This window comes from Trichophyton verrucosum, assembly GCF_000151505.1.
Source record: "Trichophyton verrucosum HKI 0517 chromosome Unknown contig00321_1.f1.exp, whole genome shotgun sequence".
Taxonomy (NCBI): domain Eukaryota; kingdom Fungi; phylum Ascomycota; class Eurotiomycetes; order Onygenales; family Arthrodermataceae; genus Trichophyton; species Trichophyton verrucosum.
In genome coordinates this window covers 17323-31696 of record NW_003315431.1, presented here as the reverse complement: position 1 = coordinate 31696, position 14374 = coordinate 17323, and the positions used below count along the sequence as shown (strand labels likewise).

Here is a 14374-nt window from a genome sequence, read left to right as displayed (position 1 = left end):
TATTTTATTTTTTATTTTATTTATTATTATTTTTATTTTTTTTTTGTATACTCCTGTCCGTCTATGTTTTTCGGAGTGTTATTTATGCCTGTTGATATCCTGATTGACATCATTGGTAATCCCATATTGACAATACAATGTATAGTTTGTATTTCGCACTAAGTAGGTGATGCAGGCGGTAGCTAATATGAACACCATCCACCCTACCCTTTTGTGGCCCTCGCATAGATAATGGACACTTTCTGATATATTGTTGGTGGCCCACATCACAATTCAATCCCTCCATAGCGTGTCCGCACTCCCAACACCATACAGTATGCTGGTATGATACTTTACCACACTTCATCGACGGCGCAAGGTAATTTCCTCCCTTCATTCGGAGCCGTCCACTCCGGCAGCAGTGCCGTTGCGCAATGTTTCATCCCAAAGCTTGCTGGCATCTCGCGGCACAGAGTGCCTTTTATGGCGCAGGTTCCGGTTGAGCGTTGAACATTGAAAGAGCAAAGCAATTAAGCCCTCAATCCTATAAGACTGTATTTCACTTCTTCGAGGCCTGCTTATTGTCTCCCTTCTTATCCTTTCTTGTTCCCTTTAATAACTCCAGATGTCCCGCCTTTTCAGCAAGTAATCGTTCAGTCTTCCCAGTCAAACCGGACGTTAATTTCTAATGAACAGCACATATCAGCTCTGACAGCGACACGAATTCCAAGATGGAAGGCTTCAATCTACCTTGACCATTTTCTGTTGTTTTATGAGTTTCGCTTTCTTAGGTGCGATGGTCTTTGCGCCTCGTTTTGGGCCTAGGGTTGTTGGCCTAGTTAAAGGGTTAGTGGGAGAATAAGGATATATCAAGGCCATGCAATTTAACTCACTTTTTAGCCGGGGCAGGCTTGGACTTCTTGATTGCACCTTGAGCCATGGTTGTCTCGCTCGCTATGGTGAGGTGTGTACTCTTATTGATTGTTCGTCGTGGTCGAAGATTCTCTCGGATCTTTTTTTATCGGACGCCTTGAAATTTCCAGCCAATGAGGAATATATTTATGTGCTTATCTAAGAAGAACTAACTGTATCACGTGAAGCGTTTAAGAAAACCATACTCCTAGACGCGAGCGAACCCTACTTTTATATGCCGATGTGGTCGTGCAACGACTGTCAATACTACCAAACACATCATTTATCATTCACAAACTTATAAGAACAACGTCAGGCTCGAATTATTGATAACATATATCTCTGTAGAAGTGAAACTCCTAGAAAGCGGAGCTAGGTTTGATATTCCAATCGATAGCTGACAATCCTAATCGACCCAGCTAGTTAATTATTTGCCCAGCTATCACCACAAGTATAGAGAGCTCTTCGAGTGTGTCTTCCAGCAGCCCTTCAGCCAGCTGCTGGTCCTCATACCAGTTTGCAAGTTTTCGCGCCATCCAGGAGCCTTATCCCTAAATCACAACGGCGGAATCTCACCCTGATGGTTAATCGCGACCTCAGTTGAGACCAAGGCTTATTATTAAGCTGGCGCTTGAAACGCCCAAAGTGTTAGTCACGTGTACTCTCATAGTGAGCCGCCATTGGGCAAAATGTGTTTCTATTTTAAGGGTTGGAAAGGCACACTCCCATTCAACAGAGTAAGGGGTCTAGGTCTCCTATCGTTAGTGCATAGTACGGCTACTCCGTACTTGTGAAGGTGTATTTCCCGCAGAGGTACACTATACCGGCTCGGGAGATAAAAGCCCACCCGCGGCAGGCTATGCTAGATCCGTATGATGGACAGGGAAGAAGGACCTCGCCTCCTCCATAGAGCGAGGCTGTATTAAGCGTTGGTCTAGAGCCTCCTTTCCGGCCTTGCTTGCTGCCTGGTGCGCGGGTGGCTTTTAGTGGTGTTGTCCTTTTGAAATTTTCGGCATTTACCGTACATCCTTGGATGGGAAGCTCTCTTCTACTACTTCGAAATTAATTACTCCTTTACTCTCTTCCATCCCAGTCACGGCGAAACTGGAGGGCTGTGGATGACTCCCGTTCAGGTGTGACTTTTTTTAGCCGGTTGGAAAAGCAGACCCTGGACGAAAGGGGCCAAGGAAGAGATGTCGACTGCATGGCAACGAGTGTTGCGAGCGCTCGTTGTAGCCTCCGTTATCAGCATCATACTCATCTACTCGGCTCGACAGTTTGGCCCTGCGCCTGCCCACACGCCAATACGTGATCGCCCAGATGATCAGCATAAACCCTTCCAGCCGCCAGCGCCTGAGCCTGATCAAGAGCCTCCATCACTGATCTCGCACCCACCACCGGTCGTACCAACGCTGGCATCATCCTCGACAGGTACACCGGGGACAAAACCTCCCAGCACGTCATCAGGTACGCCAACAACTTCTGCAGCAATAACGACACCGTCGTCACACTCTGGAAATGCCAACGAAACAATCCCTGGGATTCCTAGCAAGATATGGCAAACAGCCAAACATGCGAACCTCAGCAGTGAGTATGCCGACATGAGCAATACATGGATAGTGAAGAACCCTACTTTCCGCCATGAGTTGCTCACCGATGAGTCAAGTGATGACTATGTGCGTAGCCGTTACCCTGGCTCAGACATCGTAGCTCTTTATACCAGTCTCAAAATTCCCATCCTCCGAGCCGATATGCTACGTTATCTGATCTTGTTGGCTGAAGGTGGCATCTGGGCTGATCTGGATACTACATGTGAGCAGCCGGTAAGCAACTGGCTGCCAAGTGAGATATCCAGTTCGAACAGCATCATCAAGGCCGGCCTAGTTGTTGGGCTCGAACCTGATGCCGACCATGGCGGTAAAAAGATCCTCACCAATGCGGTGTTGGCAGCACAGCCCGGTTCCAAGCATATCAAGGCTGTTGTGGATGATGTCGTGCATCAACTCCTTGATATTGCAAAGCAAAAGGGAGTCGGCCCCGAAGGAATCACACTTGAGATGATCAGTGACGTTGTCGAGGTGACAGGGAGGAAGAAGATGACCGCAAAGATCATCGAGTCACTTTCCAAGACGCTGAACAAGGAGATCAAGGATGGTGATCTGGTTAAGAACGGCAGCAACGAGCCGCAGTGTCTTGACGACATAATAATACTTCCCGTCCCCGCATTCGCCTCGTATAACAACCCAACGCCCCAGGGCCGAGTGCTTGTGACGCACCACCACGCAGGCACATGGAAGAGCGCTGCCGAAGATGCCAAGAAGAACCGCGAGAAGCAGCTTCAGGAGGAGGCAGACAAGCTGAAGAAGGCAGCCGACGAAGCAGAGAGGAAGCAAAAGGAGGAAGCTGAGGAACAAAAGAAAAAGGAAGACGCTATGAAGAAGTCAAAGGAGGATGGAGAGAAACAGCGTAAGGAGCAGGAGGCTAAGGAAGAAGCCCAGAGAAAGGCTAACGACAAGCAGTAACTAGCTGAAGTAGTGCTGCGGACATCACAGCCAATAAGATATTCGGCCAGCGCTGTACATAATGGTACTAGAATCTAACTACTTCCCTTACGACCGCGTTCCCCTGCCTCTCCTATGATTTCTTGTAGGACTTGGGGGTACGGAGTAGTGTCAGAGCTAAACCTTAGGGCTCAGAACGAATTAAGGGACTGAAGTTATTGCGAGAAAAGAAGTCGAGGACACGAGTCTGCTCGTCACGTATACTCCCTTCTCTCCTGATTAAGAATCCAGAGGAGCGAGAACCCCCCTGAAAACTAGCTGAGCATATTTGATATCCACACGCAGGGATGAGCATAAACCAGGCATAAATCATCCCCTTCGGTATGACGGAGCGCTTGCATCGAGACCACTACTGCCCCATTATTGTCCAGTCCCTGTACCACCACGAATAATGGAACCCAGCACATCTGCAGGTTTCACTGTTGTCTTTACCACCACTACCACTGCCCCTGCCAGTGCTCAGCGTATAAATACATTTTTCTACTCTGAACACACTACTCCGTAATTATCCCATCCATCACCAGCCGCGGTTCAGTGTTATGGCTTTTCGCATCTTATCAGTTCATCTTATCTTTCTCACATGACTGCTGACTCATCAGCCTGAAACATCCGCAAAAGTAAACAAACTTCCTTAAGCAGAAAAAAGAAAAAACGACATCCAGAATGTGAGCAAAAAGCGACGGCGAAGGAAGAAGAAACAAAAAGTGAAGGGAGCAAAACAAATAGATCCATCCAATTTAAGGACTAGTCTCGCAGCAGAACGTCTGCCATGACTTGACTCTCATTTCCCTCTTTATTCTTCCTCTCAACCCTTTCTCCAGAAGGTTGCCGTTTCGCCCCCCCTTTTTTTTCGCGTCTCCCTCGGCATCTTGCGTGCTGCTGCTTGGTTTCCATCTGACAGTTGCGGCTCCGGGCCAATCGGGCGACTTGGCTGTATATGGGTAGTGGTACCAGCCGGGGGGTGATGGAGTCTGGCCGGACTTGCTGCCTATATTATTCATAACCACTGCCAAAAGATGGACAGACACCCAGAGATAGGGGGCTCTTCGTCGAGGTCGAGGTACTTTCCTTCCTTCCCCCGTCAACCAGCAAGAATAGCGAGAATAACGAGTATAACAACAGTATCAGCCCATTCCGCAGCAGATCGCCGACCCTGAGTCCCTCTCCCCCGTTCAACACCCAAAACCGTCGGCTGCAGCTTCGTAACGCTCGGTTTAGGGGTGCGTTGCTTGCCTCGGCTTCTGCATCTACCTCAACGCCTGCTACTGCATCTTCGTCCAGACCACTGAGCCCTCCACAATCCCAGGCCGAGACATGGAGGAGTACATTGGACGGCATTGAAGACGACAACAAAGAAAACGACTTCGCCTACGAGGGATTTCATACAACAACTGCCAGTAGCTTTTCCAGGGGCCCGCACAGCAGACGATCGAGTATATTGAGAGAATTGGGGAACTCGACTCAGCGAAGACGATCTCAGCATACCTCCCGTGTACCCGTGACATCCATATTTCAGTCGCAGCCAGACTCGCCTCCATGGTCTGCATCATTTGGCCGGCCCAAAGTTAGCGTTGAGGACCAGGACCAGGCTCAGGCTCAGGACACTCAAACCCACGAACTAGAGCTGGATCTCGACTGGGAAGAGAAGATGCATCTGCATTCCACGAGGAAAGCGTCGATATCGTCGCAGAAAAGTAATCCTTTCACAAGCCTTGACCGAATAAAAAGACCAAAAGAGCGGAATCGAGACGGCCGTCGTGATGCATCTCAATACATCGAGCATCTTGAGAACCAGCTTGCGGCCACGCTCCAGTATGCTGAGTTGGCCGATGCAAAGACACATGCTGCTCGATACAAGGCATTAAAGACCGAGTACAGGATCCTAAGGCAGGAACTTACTGAATGGGAGGAGAAGTTTGAAGCTCGAGTACAGGACGAAGAGGCGGTGGTCGCAGAACGAGAAGCTCAATTGAAGATACGCATACGAGTACTGGAACGTGAAGTAGAAGTCAAAGACAACAAGATCAGAGAGCTCGAATGGGAGGTTGAGAAAGAAGCACAGAACCGACGGACGCTAGAAGCTGTTACTGCTACGAACCGCAGTCTGGAGCGCCGAGTTGATGTGCTGACTGAATTGCTTGCTCAGTCGCCTGGCAGAGTAGAACTGCCCGCTCCCCCACCAGCTTCAGCAGTAGACGGTGCTTCCTCGATACACGGCGGTGATGGTAGTATGTGCCGTACACCTAGGCCCAAGTCGATGTTCACCAAGATACCCTTGTCACCGGTTCGACAGCCTCTTTTCCATCCCACCAGCGAGCCGGACGCTTCGTTTTCTGACCCATGCAAAAGGGGTTCGGGAGATGAAGATTCTCGTGTCTTTGAGCTAGCATCTGTTGACTCGGGCTTCGATTCCTGTCCGTCACATTCCCAACGAACCTCCCTTCTATCAAGCCAGTCTGGCCCTGGGTCAGCAACATCGCTCCCGTTATCACCAGAACTCCAATTACAGGGGAAACTCCAGTATCGAAAGAGAAAGATGCGCCGTTTCCCTTCTGGTTGCTGTACGTTGAAACCGCTTGTCTTACCAACTGCATCCGCCGCCCTTTCGCCGTACGCTCCACCTGTAAACCCATCGGCGTCGCCTGGCTCTATACAACAGCAACGTCTGGCACGGTATTTCTCGACGCTACGATATTCAAAGGCTGGATCAGGTTATGGCGAGTCGTTATATGATGACGAGACAGATGGAGACGATGCTGACACTGATGCAGCGAGGACAGATGCACTTGACTCGCTGGAGGGTAATGTAACGCATTATCAGTCCTTTGAAGAAGCAATGGCTGGTCACGACTTATCATTTGACGACACGGAAGAGTTTGGATATAGTCCGTTTGCCGCAAGTAAAAGCCGCTCGCCAGGAAGCGAAGCAATAAGCTATGAAGGAGGAGGTACAGTCAGACGACGCCGCAACCGCAGTCGCCAGATATCGACTCTACGCATCGGTATGAGTCCCATTAACCGCATAATTTCAGCCAGGCAGCACCATGCTTCTCTATCGTGGCTTGAAAAGTTACACCTATACGTCCCACAGCTACTATCTAACGCACGAACACTGGCCTGCCGCATCTTGTCCAACGCATGGCATTCCAACTGGCGCCGTCTAGGTGGTATATCCTGGTGGTTCCTCGGTCTGTTACTTGGTACACATACACGGAACCAATGGGTCAGGTATTCTATGGTTCGAAGTGCAAGGTGTCTGGGACGCAGCGAGGAAGTCCGGACGGAGGAGGATCAGGAACCATCAACCCCCGTCAGTGTCAACCATCGACCGGGTACTGCAACATCACTTCCTTCCGGGTATACGCCGGCCATGCAGGAATGGCTCAAGTTCTCTGTCACTCTCGTGTTGGCGATAGGTCTTGCTATTCGTGACGGGCCAAGCACACTAACATGTGCTTGTCCACCACTAGAAAGTGATATCAGATCTAACCCCGACGCCGACACAATGACAGAATCCGAGGTCTGTCAATCATCACCCAAATACCAACCTATACGCACCAGCCTCTCAGTTCTCAGCCCAAGTGCTCTCCCCAGAGATGATGAAGCATTTGACAACGGCCTTGACTGACATTCGTTCATCCGCAACAACACCCTAATGATTGATGACGCTCCCTTCCCATTTCCTTAATTTTTTCCCCTACTTATTTTTCCCTACCTCTACCCTCTTTTGTATAACGCACTATCGCAAACCATTGACCATCTGTGATGTGTCTCCATGCTTTGTAAAAGGGGAGACCAACCGGATTCGTGTAAATGGGCGATAGATTACAATTAGACTAGCTCGGTCCTGGATAAAGTAAATAATAATAGATTCATTCTTTTTTACACTGAGTAGTGGCCAGGACAGCCACATACCACTAAATCGGGAGAGTGGGCTCGCTGGAAGTCTTCGCGCTGAAAGCTGAAACACGATATTCACATAGCATCAGTCATATTCTGGGGGTGGTGGTGGTCATTATCAAACAGGAAGGAAAACAGGTAGAGGAGTCCCGTCAAGCAATGCTGCAACGACAAGGAGGGTGATACATGTGTTTGTGTTTAGCAGCATATATCACAGCAGCACTCGCACGATTCTCCACAGAGCCAGCAGCAGCAGAGCGTCGCGAGACTTCGGGGGGTCATAAACGTCAGTTTCTTTCTTGCATTTCTTGATAGTTATAGCTGCTGATCCCGCCCTAGGATATGAGTGCACGTACCAGGTGTAGAGACATCCCCTATCCTTCTTCTCCTCCACGACAACTGGCGGCGGTGCCTGCTGGTATTGCATCTATGAGTTATATCGAAGTCAGCGCTTTCCAACCCCACCAACTTAAGTTGCACGGCGACGGGATAACGACAGCGTTATACGCACAGGAGGGGGACCGCCCTGTGGGGGGCCCTGGGGAGGATAGCCGCCATTGTAGCTGTGATCGGTCAGTCCGTCAGTTGCCATCGCCCAAGGAATGGAAATGAGATGCTGTCATATTTTCTTGGCCATGCGATGTACATGCATAACGCCGTGGCCGATACGAAGAGGCGAGGGCACCGTACCTCTGCTGTGGCTGGTTCTGATAGTAGCCGGCGCTGGACATCTTTGCTGGCCGTTCGACGAAAGTACCGAGTAACAACTATTCAAGTGGATTTATTGGCGAGGTTTCCGTGGCGGGCTGGCGAGATCGAGAGCGAGAGAGGGCGAGAGAGGGCGAGGGAGAGAGACGGCTAGACAGCAGTGTGCGCCCCGGGGGCCCTTGGCTTTAAATAGCGAGCAGACTGAGGCTGGAGTGTCCTGCTCAGCTCACCTTCTCCCCAGCACAGACTGCGGGCTAGCTATGTCGGACAGAGCCAGCCCCTACGCCACAGAGTGACTCTGCCAATCAGCACGGCGTCCAACGGCGCGAGCTGACGTGGCTGGTAGATTTAATCACTAGCAGCCCTGCAGGTGTAGGCGCTGTCACAAGGATGGTAAAGGCCGGAGTCGCTCGTCTGCAATATAAGACACTTCCAGCATATCAAGAATATACTCTACACTGCAGCGAGAGTTTGGACGACGGAACGTTAAACTACCAAGCTTCTGATAGGGCCGACCCGGGGGAATCCCCAGGGACGTACCCAGGCACGCACGGAGGAGTTACATATGTCAACCAGGAGGTAGTTCAGCCAGATGCGATTTTGTTTCCCTTTGCCGCCAGGGGAGACTGTGGCTTCTGCTGCTGCTTGAGCTGAGGCTCCTGCAGCCAAGCCCAAATCGACAACAAGAGCTGCTCCATAGAGGGTATCGCTATTGGCCCTGCGACGAACAGGGACCGGTAGTCACCTTCATACTTCGTTCCTCAGCCCTATCCTAGCACTTCAATCACCGAACCACCAGATAATTGGCCTCCTGTCAGTGGGAGCTGCCCAAGCGACCACCTTTGTCTTTGTAATTTAGCAGCATGTCTATGTATGCATGGGTAACTAATGCGGCTTCTCCTGGCCCCAAAGGACTCGTATCCTCGGTAAATCCTTCAGAGGCGCCTCTGATCCGTACCACAACTCCGCACGATGGTTCCCGGATACTAGGAGTGATGCGTGCCCAGGGAATTTCAAGCGGTTGTTTTTGGAGTTGTGGTTCTCAAGCGGTGGCATTTCTTACAGGTAACCCCGATCCCCGGGATGGTGCGATGGATTGGATCTAATCTGTCATGAAAAATACTATAGATAACGCCGTCGTCATCTTTGACCAGAGGGTGATAGTCGTACTCCCATCTGCGGTATAAACGGCCGCTCGTTGGAGTACCATGTCTATTCCATGATTGAAATTTGGACAAGGTCTTTATTGGCTAAACTGCATCGAATACAGGTGAGGTACTGTATTTCTCATGTGAAACATATAAAATCCATGAATATAACTAGATCTAGATCGTTGATGTCGAAGGATTCCAGAGATATCATGCCTGAGGAATTCAATAACCGAGAAGGTTCAATTTATCTAGGTTGAATCAGATCTACCAACATCTATTAAATGACATTATAAATCAACTGATATATCCCAAAGTCATATATACCAACGTCCAATCTATCAGAGGAAAAAAAGGAAAGTAAGGTCTAAGCGGTTCAACAACACAGTCATAGCACATCCAATCAATAAGGATCCCATTCCAGTCGTTGCATTAACAGGAAGGATTCAACGGGCACTCCTCGCCAGGCCTTTTTGCCGTCAACTTCCTTGAAAAACTCCGGTTCAAAGCTTACCTTTGCCCAAGAGCGTATGAGGTGCCTCCAATAGCAAACTTCCGCAGCGGGTGTAAGGTACTGTTCTCGAAACGTTCTGATATTATTCCGTGCAATCCGCTTTGCGTCCTGCTCGTGCTCCTCAAGCCACTCGATCTTCTCGCGTAGGTCCGACCAGTCCCTCCGCACCTCTACATAGTTCTGGTCTGGGCCCGAGCTCTTCATGAGAGGAGACTGGTGCTGGATCCACTCGAGACTGTGAGAAATGACGACCGAGTTGCAGCTCTGGAGATACTTCAGGCGCCCGGAGTAGCTGTTCCCTTCGGTCTGAGCGAGGTACTTGAACCGGCAGTGTTCGGGCATTGATTTCAAATCGTTCTGCATACTGTCGTTATCACGCCATGTTATCGGCTTGACGTCCGCCCATGGCTGGCCCCTGGTGACTTGAATAAGCTTCTCGCGGACCTCCAGGTCCATGGTGGCGCCTCTCCAGAAAAGCTGGGGGATTTTCTTCGACCAGGCCCAGGTGTGTTCTTCCCGTTCGGCCCCCATTTGAACTTCTTGCATGGTTCCAACTTTTGTCTCGGGCCAGGACCAGTATCCGAAATCAGGCATAAGCCATAGGTTTGTATCCTGTTCGCGCCGGGCGTAACCCCACTGCGCAACTGGATCAACTTTATCGTCGGTGTTGAAGACGAATTCTATATTTGGGAGCGGGTCGGGAGAGGAGACAATTGCTCGGTGTAGGGCGTGCAGCGTCGCAATTTCCCGGGAGTATATAGTTCCATTCACAGCAATAACATAGAGCTTAAGCAATGGCACTGTTAGCCCCAATTCACAGGATTACTATATTTTCTTTATTGACAAAAAAGACACTTTCTTACTTGTTGGTCGTAAATCATCGCACGGATGTATCCGTTTTTGGGTATGACGGAATCGATTTCTGCAAGGCTTATAGGGCGCTGCGCCCGCTCTTGTTTCGCGCGATCAATCTCCGCGAAGAGGCCTGGGAAAGCCGACTGACATTGCTCAGCGCCGAGCACAAGAGTGTTGGCATCCCGCTTGTGATTCCATTGGTACCCAGGGTCTGCTGCATGATACTGGCAGCTGGCAGGGGCGGTAATTGGACTGGGATAGCCGCGCAGTTGGCACCAAAGTAACACCAGCGCTAAAAGGAGGCTGGCGGCGACGGTGCGCCTGCGGTACTTTCGGGTTGCAGATGTCGGATGCGGATGAGTCTGCGCGTCCATTTTGGGTGGCTATGTGACGGAAGACGGCGCCATGAGTGAGAAGAACGAACCCCTGACTGCATCGCAAAGATAATCGACGGGAAAATTCTTGTAAAGGGGCCTAGGTAGTATCATTTTTCCCCATGGGATCCATGGACCGCCCGCGCTTAAATCATGTGACCATCGTGGCGCCTTTTGAGTTTTTGACGCAAGCAAAGTGTGGCGAAATTTCCTTGGCAGAGCTTGATTTTTTTGTCCCGTCCAGGGTTTTGGCGGTGCGATTTTTGATACGTCGCGGCGTTGCAAGTGGTTTTGTCCTCACTTGTGACTGGTGGTGGGAAACCAAGTTGGTGTGGTAGCTTAGGTTTCAACGAACTCACTTCGTATCCCTAAGGAAAGCGTGGTGAAGCCTCGAGATTTCAGCGGATGGCTTTTGCGCCTGAAGCGCAGAGAAAAAAAATAGGGTTGATGCTGGATAGAAAGGGGATAGCAGCTGGATGGAATGCCCATAAACAGCCATCGTTTGTGATGATTGTTGGTTGAACAGGTAGCTTGATGAGGATAGTCGAGGGAGTTCCGACTCTTTGGACGGCTCTCTTTTATGGAAGGGCGCATGAAGTGTCGCACTAGCCGACGGGCCTCCAACCGGCAGCCGGTCCGATAATTTAACGATATCAGGGGTACCCTTCGAGAATCACACAACAAACTGTCCAGAACGCCAGACGGGGGACAGCCGACAGACCAAAAAATCTCTTTTTTCGCGCTATGTTTTATCTCTGGTCGGGTTCCCTATTTATGCACGCACATGGTATCATCGCACAGCAGAAGCCACTGTCTCAAGGGCATGGGATCAGTCATCAGTCGACATTATTTATTATTAGACCCGTTGGTCGCAGAATCACAGCCACCTCATCTCATCTCACCCTGCAGGCGATGAAGCGGCGCTAAACCAAAGACGACGGAACAGACATCAGTAGCCGAACCCTGACTAAACCAGCTTTTTCGTAGTGTAGTGTGTCGGCAGGCCCGACTACTGAAATTGTCATCTACATTCTCATCTCCGTCCCAAGGCCGCCCGGTAGCCGTGCGCCGGTTTAGCTATTCCCAGCCAAGCGTCGAGTGGATGTCAAAGAGAAGCAACAACAGGCGGGCGCTTCATGAGCTGGCGGGCGGATACGGGGTAAGCTTGTACTGTAAGTACCTAGGTACTTAAGTATAAGGTACGGAGTACCGTAGGTGCAAGGGGGTGATCCCAGGCACACCAGTGCAGAACCGAAATAAAGCCAAGTCGCGCTAACTACTAACGTACCGTCTAAGCCGTTTCAGCCTGTGAGCTTCATTTACCTGGCGTCGTTCAGCGACAAACGGCGTATGAGCACAAGGGGACATATTTACAAACGGGGGGTTAAAGACAAACGCTTACACACAGTCTTACGGCGTAAGTCAATCAGCAAGTAAGGAGGAGGAGAATATACGAGCAACAAAGGAATGAAACGATAGTTGTCTATCCCGATCAACGTGCTTCTCCATACCGTAAGTATTTCCCGCTCGAGTCGACCCGCCCGCGGCCGCAGCAGGACAAGGAGCATAACCTAAGTCGGGTGGTAAGTAAGTACATGTAAGTACATGCTTATGGAGACAGCCTTGCGCTGACAAGCTGAATGGCGGGGGAAGATCCGACAGTTTTAGTGTGTGTGGGTTAGGAAAGGGAGAGGACGAGGGTGTTTTAAGATCGGCACGATCGACAGGAGCTAGGGCAGCGGTTGTTGGATGACGAAATGAACATCTCCCTGATGGAGAATGGAGTTACATATACTTATACAGCGAGGAAAAAAGGGGGCTTGGGGATGGCTTGAGGGGGCTGCGGTTAAGGTTATGTCAGCGATAAGCTTAATTCAAGAGAATGTGTATCGTGGGTTGTGCGACGGTGGCGTTGAAAAGGGCAGGGTGTCAGTATGTATGTATGTAAGTGTGTGTGTGTATGTGTGATGTACGGCGCAGGATGAAGCAAGGCCAGGCAGGAAGCCGTTGGATGCGATGAAACGGAGAGGGAGATTAGCCCTATAGCCGACACGGTATCTGCAGGGAACCTGACGGGGAAGCGAGAAGCAAGGACAATTGAAGTGGGTAAGCGGTATAAAGTGGTAGTTAAGTATTAGTATTTACATACATACGGGCGAGGAAGACATGAACTAGGAAAAGGGACAAGGAAAGCAGACTTTTGTGCAGTCCATCATGAGAAGCGGAAGAGGTATGAAAGAAAAAGTCGATGAAGGACAGTCAAGCTGTTCTAGATACGGAGTAGAAAAAAAAAAAAGGCGCGCTTCTATGAGCAGCGTAGAAGAAGAAGTAAGAGTAATAGTTAGATGAAGAGAAATTGTGAGAGAAGTAGTAGTGGTAATAGTAGTAGGAGAGATATCATCGCACGGTTCATGAGGCTGATCTTGGTATGTCTAATACATATTTTATCGAAGAGAGAAAAGAAAAGGAGCAATTCTCTTTACATGGCAAAAGCAGCGGCGACAACGAGGAGAGCGGCACCGAAGCCAGCGCCGACGCGGCCGGCACCGTTGTTGAATGGTGGAGGGGTGTTGGTCGAGGCTGGTGGTGGCACGGGAGCACCGGAGCCAGATGGAGCTGGAGCTGGGCCAGGGTTGCCGCCGGTTGGGTGAGGAGTGCCGGGGACTGGCGCGCTGCCAGTTGGCTGGGGCACGCCGGGGACAGTGGAAGTGGTAGCAGATGGCGGGCAGATGGAGGTGGTGAGAGTGATGACGCCGCCGGAGGGGACGGGAGTGCTGGAGGAAGCCTCGACGATGTGGGTGACTGGCTTGGAGGGCTGGGGAGTCCAGGTAGGCTTCTCGGCTGGCGTGGTGGACTTTGGTGGCTGTGGCTTGGGGCTGTGGTTCTCGATGCCGAAGTTGGTGCTGTACTGGTACTGGCCGGTGCCCTCGACGACGATCACGAGGCCGTAGGAGTCGTCACCGGTGAGGTCAGAACTAGGAGTCCAAGAGAGGCTGCCGGTGTTCGGGATGTTCTCAGCAAGAGTTTGAACTGGGTTGCAGTTCTTGGGGCAGCCGTGGAGGAGCATGATGGAGACATGGCTCTCGGTGGTTGCCTGCCAGGTGATGGCGTAGGGCTTGTCGACAGGGACCTTCTCGTGGAGGCCTGGGGTGCCGATGGGGTTGCCAGAGGGAGGCAGGGAGTAGTTTGGAGGAGTGACGGCAGAGACGGCGGCCGCGAGGGCAGCAACGACGAGAGTGACCTTCATCTTGTCTTGTTTTTTTTGGTGGTGATGTTGTAGTTGTAGTTGTTGTTGTTGTTGGTATCAAGAGTATAGATCTGGAGAGACCCGGGTATAGGAAGGATTAAGGGTATTTTTATTTAGTTATTAGAGCGTAGCGAGGCCAGGACCTGAGCGAGCGAATGAGTCTAAAGAGCGACTGA

At 50.7% G+C, this 14374-nt stretch overlaps 4 protein-coding genes across 4 annotated transcripts; 2 read left to right on the top strand and 2 right to left on the bottom strand.

Annotated features, from left to right (window-relative positions):
* Positions 1-2084: 2084 nt before the first annotated feature.
* Positions 2085-3413, top strand: TRV_04073 (uncharacterized protein; the record flags this gene model as incomplete). The annotated part of the gene is made up of 1 exon (XM_003021779.1): positions 2085-3413. The coding sequence occupies one exon, from the start codon at positions 2085-2087 to the stop codon at positions 3411-3413; it is 1329 nt and encodes a 442-aa protein (XP_003021825.1).
* Positions 3414-4468: 1055 nt separating this feature from the next.
* On the top strand, positions 4469-7080 carry TRV_04072 (uncharacterized protein; the record flags this gene model as incomplete). The annotated part of the gene is made up of 2 exons (XM_003021778.1): positions 4469-4512; positions 4671-7080. 2 exons carry the CDS (start codon positions 4469-4471, stop codon positions 7078-7080), a joined length of 2454 nt encoding a protein of 817 aa, XP_003021824.1.
* A 2531-nt stretch (positions 7081-9611) lies between these two features.
* Positions 9612-10951, bottom strand: TRV_04071 (DUF821 domain protein; the record flags this gene model as incomplete). The annotated part of the gene is made up of 2 exons (XM_003021777.1): positions 9612-10508; positions 10586-10951. The coding sequence occupies 2 exons, from the start codon at positions 10949-10951 to the stop codon at positions 9612-9614; spliced, it is 1263 nt and encodes a 420-aa protein (XP_003021823.1).
* A 2479-nt stretch (positions 10952-13430) lies between these two features.
* On the bottom strand, positions 13431-14198 carry TRV_04070 (extracellular serine-threonine rich protein; the record flags this gene model as incomplete). Its single annotated transcript, XM_003021776.1, has 1 exon — positions 13431-14198. The coding sequence occupies one exon, from the start codon at positions 14196-14198 to the stop codon at positions 13431-13433; it is 768 nt and encodes a 255-aa protein (XP_003021822.1).
* Positions 14199-14374: the final 176 nt, after the last annotated feature.